Source organism: Neodiprion lecontei, chromosome 2 (assembly GCF_021901455.1).
Source record: "Neodiprion lecontei isolate iyNeoLeco1 chromosome 2, iyNeoLeco1.1, whole genome shotgun sequence".
Lineage (NCBI taxonomy): Eukaryota > Metazoa > Arthropoda > Insecta > Hymenoptera > Diprionidae > Neodiprion > Neodiprion lecontei.
In genome coordinates, this window is record NC_060261.1 from 2,997,843 (window position 1) to 3,010,007 (window position 12,165).

The 12,165-nt window shown below is 40.2% G+C and overlaps 1 protein-coding gene across 2 annotated transcripts in view; it reads right to left on the bottom strand.

Moving 5' to 3' along the window:
• LOC107220155 (discoidin domain-containing receptor 2-like) overlaps positions 1-12,165 on the bottom strand; it is a 111,540-nt gene that overhangs the window by 21,246 nt on the left and 78,129 nt on the right. For both annotated transcript variants that reach the window (XM_046731510.1, XM_046731511.1), the window contains 2 exons: positions 3,029-3,176; positions 1,293-1,472 (listed from right to left, as the gene is read on the bottom strand). In XM_046731510.1, the coding sequence (XP_046587466.1) occupies positions 1,293-1,472; positions 3,029-3,176 (328 nt within the window). The remainder of the gene's footprint in view (positions 1-1,292; positions 1,473-3,028; positions 3,177-12,165) is intronic.

Consider the following 12,165-nt stretch of genomic DNA (forward strand, 5'->3'; position numbering starts at 1 on the left):
TATAACCTCAAAAGTTTTGACCACTGTCGCTGCCAGTTGTGCTCAATCCATAACAGTTAAGGTTTTTGAGGTTATGTTTATGACGGTTGGTCACCCTGGCAAACAGCTACTCTCGACGCATGCGCATTAAATTTTATGAAGTCGTTAGGAATTCAGGAATGCAGCTATTCAATTCAGATAGGAAGAAATGTTAATATAGACGCAGAAATAAAATACGTTGCGACAGCTAAAATTTTGCTAGTTTAACTAACGGATTTGATACATTGGAACTTGAACTTGACCATGTTTGCAGATTTTTTGCTTCACCAGCTAGAATCTTTGCTGAGACTATATTAACATTGAAATTTGCTGGTGGAGCGAATTATGTTTTTTGTGAACCCCTTTCAAATCCAGGTGGATGCGTGCCTCAAAGTCAAAGGGGCCGATATAACCGCGGAGGTTTTAATCAGGTAGAATTTGCAAAGGCGTTACGTCGGGCTGCACAATCACTTTGGCCCGCTGGGTAGACCGGTAAAGTTGTTAAGACGTTTCGAGGCGCCATGTGCCGCCCCCTTTCTCTCCCAGCGGCTAAGGGAACGATTAATGAAATTTCATCTCGAGCCGCGGATTTCTAGAGCGGCGGAAATTGCGCCCCCATATTGTACTTTTGCCAAAACGGGCCGGCGAGTCGCGATATAAGGCGAGAGAAAAAAAAAATGAGAAGAAGAGAAAAAAGGAAACCACACGTCTATAATAATGATAATAATGAAATCAAATTTAGCGAGGAAACGGAAAAAATTTCTCCACTTGTCGCGTGCAGGATTAAAAATTGATCCGTCAACCGCAGCGCGACGTCGAGCGTCCCGACGCTAGAGAAACGAGCCGGAGACAATACAAATTGAAACTTGAGAGATGAATATCTCAGCTCTTCTCTTTCCGCGCGTTTTGACGCTAATTGGATCTTTTGTTCCCTCATCTTCCAGGGATCTCCAGTAATTCCAGAAACCCCTCAACTCAATGGAACCGTTCGACATCGAGTTACCAACGTTGCATGGGGATTCAGCCGCATTTACCTTTCTCTGATATATCCATACATACACCTTAAAAGCTATCAGCGTTCCGTTGACCGGTATTGTAATGCATATGCATTCAGCTTCGGATAGTTATAAGAAACTGCAAGCGGTAGGGATTCGAATTCGTCGGCAAATACCATCGTGAAATGGAATCTGAATCGCGCTTATGGTTGAAAAACTGAATACCTAACGAGCGAAGGCAAGGTAAAAGAAAATAAGAAGTAATCGAGGCCAGCTTACCCTTCCCATTGCCACTGACGTCCAGACGAAAATTGTCGGCGCCCTTACGGCCGTCAACGAGTTGGCCCAAGCCCCTTGAGAGGTGTCCACCCTCCTCGCGGCCGTCGTAGGTTCTGTCTGAAAGATCGACCTCCGATCCTCGTTGAATTCCCTGGGGCATAGAGTAGGAGACGAGGCCTTCTGCGGACGGAAATTGACCAAAATAATAAATAATAATTTTATCAACCGGTCGTAGGAAGGAAAAATAAGGGAACGCCGTACGTCGACAACTTTATACTGAAAATGAGAAGGTAGGGTGAAACTTATCAGATCGTTCATCTGACTGCGCATGCGCGAGATAGGCTACGTCGTATTTTGATGCAGGATAGCCAACTCAAGCTTCTTCAGCTGTTAAACGCGACTTATGGAGATTATGCTGGTGATGCGAATTGTTTTTTTTTTGGGTAAAGCAGACCTCAAATATGTAGTTGACGTACGAATTCGTGAAGGCTCGGCGGTTTTTTTTATCGTGTACTACGAGTAACGAGTAACAGCACAATTTCAATTCACCCACTCTCGATGTGGAAGAGCTTGACATTTCATTCCCTGTAGTTTTGCTTAAGTTGGCCACACTACGTGGCAGATGAAAATGTTGCCGTGGTGGGATCTCCTCGACCAACGGAGTTCAATTATTTCGCGCAAGCGCAGTCAGCCTGTTAAGTTTCACTGTTTCCTTCTTAATGTATATATTATCCATTTCAAGCAACTGAGAGTTGAGTTTTACTTTATAAATGCAAAAGTGAGACTGTATAGCATAGAAAAGAATACTAGCGACGGAAATGGAGTCACGGGATAAAGAGAGAAAAAAGGAGAAGAAAATAATAATGGAAAAAAAAAAATACGAAACGAAAATAAGGAAAAATAGTATAATAGCCAGCGAGGAAGAAATGACGGAAGGAAAGTCCGCCGCGATAATTAACTTTTCGAGATTGTTGTGTGTACATTGTTGGGTTTGCAGTACCGTATACGTACTAACGTATACACACAGAGAAAGAAAGAAGGAGAGAGAAAGACCGAGATCCGCATCCCGAAAAAGGTGGCAGATGGCCGAGCAGGAAATGGCGGACTGTAGGTATGCCTATAATAATACAGGCGTGCAGCAGAAAGCAGAGCAGAGCTATTCGGCCGGCAGTTTCGGATTGGATTAATGCAGACACAGCTGTGCTTTTGCCGGTGATCATAAATCCAAGTTAATCTCAGATAGAGGCTGGGATGTTGGGGGTGGGGGCGGGGGTGGTGGTTGGATTCCGCTGGTACGGAGAGAGACAACCGCCCACCCTTGCGTTCTCTTTTAGCGTAAAATAGCAAAGGATCTACAGGAGCGAGGGAACACAGCCCGAGGGCAGTAAACCTGGCGGTGGAGGGTTGCAGGGTTTGCGGATGGTGGACCGGACTCGAGCGGCTCTCGCGAAAAGGGTTGATACAACAGCGGTGGTTGGAAAACCGCCGGAAAGATACACTTTCCGAATTATGTTATCCCCGAGTGTGACGGGAGCTTTTCCGGAACGAAATTCGGAAAAATTGAAACATCGCTTGCGGGATTCCAACCCGCTAATCGATTCTACGCAGACTGTCGTTCGGCACTGGCTGATTTCCCGTGTGGAAAAGAGAGGGTATAATAACGTGTGTATACGTATAGCAGTATAGTACCAAGCGAGAGACGGTAGGAAAATAGAGTCTCTTTAAATTTCACTCACCGGTCCAGGGACAGCCGTAAAGTTCAACTCGCATACAGACTATCCTCATGTGGGACGTGTAGGGGATGAAACGTATTCTTGTAGCCACTATCGGTGGGTCGAACGTCTGCTCCTTCTCTGTGTAGGGATTGTTGTTACCGACGAGCAGCTGAAATCAGAGTGACGGATCTACGTGGTTAAATTGATCGACGAGCTGTTTCGCCCTCGACGCCCTCCATCCACCCCCTTTCGGAAACAACACCCTCGACACCCGCAATTCATCCTAGTCACGATCTTCAACAATATTTTCTATTCTAGTCTCTTCCTAGTTTTCTTCACGCACTTCATCCTGGACTGCGGACATCTTTTTATTGACGCGCAATTGCAAAAGAGGTTGGTTATTCATTTTGTTTCAATACGAGCGATGATGATATTGCGGATAGTGATATTTCACCGAGGCAACAATATTTCTCATCATTTCTTACGTAATTTTTTTTTCTCATCCTTTCACCGGATGAGATGAAAAATTTGTAGCCGGTCGGTGAGAGTGCTCGCAGATTTAGAAGTAATATGAGGAGAGTTCTGGATGCAGATCCCTGCTACCGACACTTACCGACTTTTTACCCAGACTCAAACCCTTCTCCGCGATAACGTCATGTGGATAAGTGTCGGTAGCAAGAATCTGCGTCAAGAACTCTCGTTTTAATACTACTAAAATTTACTCAGAAATTTTGACGATAATAATGTCGTAACAATAACAATAACAGCAGCAACAGGGCTCGCAAAACAAACATATATACAACGTAACGGATACATGTGTAAAATTGGAACGTGGGGGGTACAATTTCGCCTCGGGAGGCACTTACGGGGTATTATAAAACTTGAGGCTTAGCCGTCGGGTTGGTGTAATAATTTTACGAACAAGGTTCCGCAGGTGCTGCTAGACTGCGGAATCGGACCATCCTAAAGGCTCGGGGCTGCCAAACCCTTGCCCGAGATACGTAATCGGGGCTGGTCACAAATCCTCCGCTCGAGGAATTATTAAATACGTAAGGGGGATGATCCGTCAGGCGGGCAAGGCTGCCCGTCAGGCTTACAGCTTTGACGGGGTTTCCCTTTGGCCAAACGCGTTTACGACCTCCAGGTGGCTCTTTCCCATTTTTGGGGAGGAATTATCTACCCGCTGATACCGACCTGCAGTGTCCACGATAAAAACTATCGGAATTAGCGACGACGAGGAGGAATGAAAACACATCGATCTTTGGTTTTTATATTTTGATAAGAAGACCGGGATTACCTTCTCAGACCGAAAAGTCAAGCTAGCATACATTCGTTTTTATCCCCTCTTCTTCGTTGGACAATTTAAGGATCTATGGAACCTGGGTTGAAACTCTGCTGGAGTAAAAACACGAATAAGCAAAGGCTAGAGAAATGCAACAGAACCTAATCAACTTGAATTTAATCAAACAAAAATCCCAGGTGTAATTCAGAGAATAAATTTTCAGATCACGAATTTCAATCGTAACAATTTTATGATTATTCAACAGACTCACAGAATTTACATTATTTTCAGAAGTGTATTTTTATCTAAGAATCTATCACATGTTACTTTCCATTTTGTCGAAGAACAGTTAATTTTTTTGACGAATTAATATCGTACAATTCATCTGGCGATGAGCCATATTTTTTCTCGATCTTGTTTGCATTTGGCAATTAGAGAGAAAATTAAACCTGATATTATACGCAAAATCGTGATAATAACTCAAGGGCTATAAAGTTACGATTAAGCAAGAAATACGTTGGTGATGTTAAAAATTTATGCACATAGACGATTTGTGAGGGATAATTTCTTTGCAAAAATAATCAGCTAAAAAGATTTTTGTGTACCGTGATTTCTCCGATTTTGCTTTCATAAAGAAGTGATTGAAGGTAAAATTTATTGATTTATATTCTGCACGACTCGACTGTGCATCCTTTTACTGTACACCACCAAAAATCCGAAAAATGATAAAAAAATGTTGCCCTGTAAGGTATCCAAGAATAGCGAATCATGTTGACACGTGTTAGCGCATCTGTAAAAAAAAATGTGTAAAATAATCCCAAACTTCACAGACCTTGCGAGAGTGTTGAGGGATGGGACGGAGGCCAGTGTACTTTCGAAAAGATTTCCATATACTCATTTGAAAGAAATTTGGGAGTGTCCCAGTCAAATTTATAAAAAGTCTAAAGTACGGACCATCCTAATATACATGTATATTACGGTAGCGCTTAGAAAGTTCATTTCTGAATTTCAACTCTCTTACCCCTGAAATCTGCTCGGAATAATTCAAAAATAATTCCCTCATTTTTTTAGATTCTTACATCAACTCTAACACGTGCCCGCAAGAGGTTGGATTTTCCCATTTAACCCTTTCAGGGGCACATAAAATCTACTCAGCGGATTTCGATAAAATCTGGTACAGGGGGATTTGTTGGGTCGCTGACTACAAATATGAACTCAAAATGGCGGATTTTAATTTTAATTTTAAAATCCAAAAAATAATTCGATTTCGATATAACTCGATACTCGGGGGTTTTCGAGGTCGCTGATTACGAATTTGAACTCGAAATCACAAACCTCAAAATTATTGATCTAATATGGCAACATTAAGTGTCTCTGTTAGGATTTTGATCGGCCATATTGAATCCGCCATTTTGAATTTTTAAATTTTGAGCTCAGATTCGTAATCAGCGATCCAAGAAACCCTTTAAGACCAAATTTTATCGAAATCCGTTAGGTGAATTTAATGTGTACTTACAAGAGTTAAATGGGAAAATCCACCCTCTTGGTGGGAGAACTTAGAGTTGAGATAAAAATCTTAAGAAATGAGGAAATTATTTTTGAATTATTCGAAGTCGATTCGGGAGGGATGAGTCGGTAAAATTCCAAAAATGACCTACAAGGATTACCCTAAAGTATACAGGTAAGCATAAAAATCTGACGCAGCGATCTCTTCGATCCAAAGGTTTCACATATCCGAATACATGTACGCAAGCTTTCAAAGGGGGTTGAAAAATGGTTGTAAATCCGTAGTCGTTGCTGTTTCAGGTTTAACGGCAAAGCGGGGGGAGGGGGAGGGATCGGACTGTCCGGCAAATGAAACGCGTTTCCTTTGAAACAGGTAGGTAGACGTTTCCTGTAAAGAGCCCTTGGATGCGTTGCCTCGCATGCACATGCCGCCAATGTCTACCTGCAGGTATACGTGCGAGCTGTCGCAATCCGGTGTAGGTATATAACTACGGAGGAGGATAGCCGACCAGCCGCAATACGCGATAGGAATAATTAATACTCTCATAAACAAGGACGAGAACCGCCGGCTCAGCTACTCGCGATATCCTTTGCAGCTAGGTTTAGGTATCTGGTATATGTACCCTATACATGGGGCTGGAATTGATCGGACTGCCTGACACCGACCTGCAGCCCTGTCCGCAATCCTCGGCTCTTCTCCGCGTCGAGAGAAGTATCTAGTTGTGCTCATAGTGCAACCCTTCGTTATAATATAGGTGTACACATTTTCGTACGGGGTGAAAACGACGTTGGCAAGTGTAATGATCAGTGACCGACCTTGATATCCCGTATAAAAATAACCTGAACAATAATAACTCTAGAAAAAAAATTGACAAAGTATTGAATAACATTTAGTTGAATTAAATGAAATTGAATCGCATTTTATAAATGTTATATTTTTGTCACGGGTTACTTCTGTGTGGGTTATTTTTGTATGGGTTATTTTCAAGTGGGTTATTTTTGACGTGCTTCATTTTCGTGTGGGTTATTTTCGCCGTGTGTTATTTTCGTGTGGGTTATTTATGTGTGGATTATATTTGTCATGGGTTATTTTTGCTGTCACGGGTTATTTTCGTGTAAGTTATTTTTCCGCAGGTTATTTTTGCTGTCGCGGCTGATTTTCGTGTGAGTTATTTTTGTCACGGGTTGTTTGTGTCTGGGTTATATTTTTCATGGGTTATTTTTGTCCAAGTTATTTTTCTCGTGGGTTATTTTTTATCACGGGTTAATATTTCTGGGGAATTAGGTCCTAGCACCGTAATAACCCGAAAAACACAAATTTGTGTTAATACAGTTATTCTTGATTGCCGTCAGTCCTCTTATATTTTCTTCCAACTATATTTCGATTGTTTGATATTCGTGTAGCAATAAATTGATATTAAGATTACTTGTTTGGCGGGAGAAGAGGTTTCGGAAACCAAAGCACAGATTTTATTTTACACTAACCGGATAACATACTGTGAACAACTATAATCAAACTGAATAATTACTATTTATATCACATTTTCTAGCACTTTGAACAATATTAAAAATCGTTATGTTACGACGATAATCATTTCACCAAAATTCCCTGCAACGGCAACTTTGTAACAAAACAACAATCTTCGCAAGCTTAAATTCCAGGTAATAATTATAATCAACATAACATGAAAAAAACTTTGTATCAATTTTTCACCAAGTCGAAACTTCTGCACGATGTAATAACGAGCAAGAATATTCGGCCGAAATTAACAAGGAGGGGAATTAAAACAAAGCGCTATTTAAATGAGTGACACTCGCTTCAAGACCGTTTTAATACCGTCTTGTTCATATTTATTTACACGACGATGTAGAACAACGCTCAGTTTTCTGACAGCGTGTCCGTCCATTTGTATAATTAGCACAAGTAATTATGATAATTATGCCCCAATGAGTTATTGTTATTATTTTTATAACAATGAAACGCGCCCCGACTACGTTGCTGGGTGGGAACGAGGTATTATAATTAGCAATTAGCCCCGCACCTTGTTTAGGCGTGTATTAATCGTCGGGAAAACTCGTGAAAACTTCCGATTCAACCTTTCCGGTATATTAAAAGTCACCCCTCCCCCCCCTTTCCCCCACTCCCCGGAACCTCTTCAACACAGCTGCTTATTGTGTTGTTGACAAATACACTTATTCAACGGCTGTTCATTCGCCTGAAAATCTTGTACAGGTTTTTAATTTGAAAATTTTTTTTTTTTTTTTTAGTTTCCGAAAAAACTGTAAGAATTTGTAAATCGATTTTTGAAAAGAGGTACAAAGACGAAGACGAATCGTGAAAATTTGTGGGAAACTATGATAATACCTTAGAAACATGAAAGATCGCCCGAGCTTAATTCAGGGATTGATTTTTTGTTCCTTCTTTATACGTCTGCAAGCCTGTTCGTGCAAGCTCGAGGTGAGAATTCGCGTAAACTACTCGGAGGCGAGACTCGTCGGCTATATTCAAGTGGGGACAAAAGTTTAATGTTTTTTAGTCACATTTAACATGAAAGCTGGCTCGCCGAGGGCGTCATAAATCATTCGAAAAAGCTTTTCGGGAAACTCTCGACTCTTCGCCCTGAGGTTGTTGCAGGCTATACAAGGTGGAAATTATTATTAATACACGTTGTTATTGTGCCGGCCTTGCCAGTGTGATTGTGCATTAGGAATTAACGAGCTTAGGAAAGAATTAGAGACGGGGATGAAAAATGCGAAATAAAGGGGGCGGTTGTTTGCTGTCAGATTAGATATGAATTTTTAACACTAGCTGCCTGGGATTATGGAAGGTACAAGGTACGCACATACAGGAGGTTACAACACGGCTTAATAATTTGGCTCAATCGAGCGTTTCGCATTATAATGTTATGAGATTTTAATTACAAACTTTTCGAGTTACGGGGATTTTGTTAATTGCATTTACTAATTACAAGTTATGACGGTACGCGTTTTATACGCCCGCAACTATAATAATAATAATAATAACGGCTGACAAAGGACTGGGAAAAGTTTTCCTCTCTTAAGAAATGTTCGACGGTGTTGTATAGGCATGCAGGCAGGCAGCCGGCTAACATTTCTGTATACCGGCAACTTCGCTTCGTATCGTTTTTTTTTTCCATTTCTTATTCGCATTCGCATTCCAGCCTTCTGCTTATTTAACTTCGAGATATCAGCTTCCAATCGCCAAAACTCGTCATCTTTCTTATCAATTTAATTTAAACAATTTTTAAACAAACAAACAAACAAACAAAAAAAAAAACAAACAAAAAAGTATCACCATGTTCTGGTTTTCATAATCAAGAGTTTGATCTTCATATAAATGCAAAACCGTGTTATTATGGCTTGACAAGTAATCAAATGCAAAGAAGAATCTTCTAATTACGTATCAATGGGAATATGAAACGGATTGTAAATTACATTGCAGAGATTCTTATTCCAATCGAGGATTGTGATATTATGATTACAAAACCTGGACGGATAAAACATCGAATAATATATCGCTATCAATTTAATATATGTAATATTAATATGTTTAAGCAAAAATTTATTACAGAGGGAGTCTTTTCGAAGTGTAGTAACGTTTTGTAAATTTCGAAAACAAAATTGATGGTGTAATCACGGTAAGTGCAAACATAATTCTGATTCGCATCGGGGCGATCAGTTGGTTCGGAATCATGTTCCCCTCTTCTCAAACAAGGGTTCCTACGTTTTTTTTTTTTTTTCATTCAATCGATGAAAAGCACGTTCTACGGATCGTTCAGTCCCCAATGATGTAAGGAAATAAAAATTAAGGGGTGAATAAAAGCTCGGAAGATGCGGTGAACTGATTTATCAAAATTCACGCTTCGTCTGAACAAAATGAAAGTCGTCGAAACGTTATTTCTCATCATATCTCTCTGTCTCTCTGTTTTATTACATACGGGAACTGAATAATAGCGTAGGGCAAATATAGTAATATGATAAAATAATCGATAAATCGGATTATCCGGCGATTACTCATCGCGAATATGAGTATTAACGCAAAATATATCCGATGGACGCATTAAGAGGAATTGAAACGTCGTGTGACAATATAGAATGAATATTCAAAATGAATAAAAAAAAATATATGTCCATCTGCATATAACGTGAAATGAATTATACAGTATTGCGCAGGTTCATAATTAAATAAATATTTTAATTCACTTTCAGTTAATGCGAAAAGCTGTCGTTGCATTTGGCACGGCATGATTATTCCATCTCGATGAGAGAACGAGCCGGGGAAGGTAAAAAGCCAGAGTATTTTTTCATCCCTTTTTGCACCCCTCGCGTATACCTGCCTACATTTGTTCTTTTTATCCTCTTTGCTTTTGATTTGCATGAGAAGGCGGTAATGAATATATGCTAATCACGAACGAAGTTGGTTCTCGCCTTCGAACTGCTGCTACCGAGACGTAGAGAAGCCAGACTCGTCCTGAATTTGACAAGGATCGGACGCTTTGCCAAAGGGTATCGTTGCAGATCCGAGCGACACGTTAGTTCAACCCGTGTCCTGCATAATTATAGATCCTGATTGAAATCCGCAATCGCATCGAAATACCAAGACGCGAAGTGGAGAATCTTTGAAAACTTTTGAAAGATATAAATATGATACATCTCATTGCTGTAGAAAATCGAACGAGGAATAAAAAATTTACACGCATCTTAGCTTCAATGATAAAACAGTTTCATACAACTTAGCTCTAGTAATAAAGCAGTTCCGTGCAACTTAGCCCCAATGATAAAACAGTTCCGTGCAATTCGGCTCTAATGATAAAATAATCGTTCGAGATTTCGAGCTAGGGTCAAAGTTCGTTTTTGCAGATGTAGAAAAGGAGTCGCGTCACGAGTTCCAATAACGTTAGAAATCGGCTCGTTAATCCGGCTAATTTGACGGTGTCTTATTGGACTGGCAACGGTAAAAAAAAAGCTGTAGAAAGGAAGGAAAAACCGCTTGTTTCTCCTCTTGGGCTCCTCTTAAAGAACGGAATGAGACACGTCTCTCCGCTGTCCGCGATTGTCCCTTCGGTCCCTTTTCAGGGGGCCCGCAAAGCTCAACTTCTCGGCGCCGTCCCGGCGCCTCGTGAATTCAAATGAGGAACTCGGAGCTTCGGATGATCCAGCTTGGGGGCGGATGGACGGGATGGCCTGGCCGATTCGCAAACTCGACAACGGAATACGTGCGTGAGGCGGTGACACGTGTTGAACAACTGTTCTTCAACGCCATTACGAGTAGGGAAAACTGTTGTGCAAGTTAGCAAGATACGAAATTTGCCGATAAAGTTTCTCTCGTTTTCTATGCGTTATTATGACGACCCCGGTTTCGATTGTACGGATTCGATTTTCTGTTCAAATAGTATATTTAAAGAGGAGGTATAAAATAGTAATGCGCACGTGTTGAGTATGCTATTTTCCCTAACTTGGTGCGCAAAATTCGGTTTTGCGTAATCAAATGAGTGTGCAAAGTAGTAAATTTCTGCACCAATATGGGAATTGAATTATAATATTTTTCCCTAGTGTTACTAGATATTTCGATTCAATTCCAGCACTAGTGTGGGAATGTACTACTTTGCACATTCAACAACGTACGGAAAATAGAATTTTGCGCACTCATTTATAAAAAAGGATGCAAGTTCCTGAAACCATAAATTAAAAAAAAATTGGCGATAACCTTTATATTCTTCATAATTATTTATCGCTAGAATTAAACTTTACTTTTGAAAATGGCACTCACAGCCTTTTTCAATTCGTTTTTTCAAATTGGTCAAGTGTCCTATGTAGCTGTTTCAAATTCCTACGAAGGTGCATTATAATCAAGATAGGAATTAGAGACCACAAAGATGAAGAAGGAGCATTAAGGAATAGAAGTTTCATTCAAATCAATATAACTGAAATGAGTTTCGACATATTTTTCGGAAAACCTTCTCGACCTTCATACAACGAAAACATTTTCGTCAGAGTTAATAATCCAGTGATTAATCAACTGACAACGAGAGGATTACATTGTATAAGCGAACACCTTTTGTTAACGTCAAATTCGTATGACAGTTGGTCCAATTTCAATAAATAATATATCAAGTCCTACCTATAGGCTTATTCTGTTCGAGAATGGATTGTAAACAAATCACCTGACGTGACGTGAACGTATAATATTTCAAAATAGGGAGCATCAGTTTATTGTGTGCGATCTGTATCGATTTTTGGTATATTGTTTTTTCGGTCAAAATTATTGACAAGCAAAACAGAAATTTAAGATCCAATGATTTATCGATTACTTATGTTCACAAACGCAGTGATCTATGAATTATTTTAA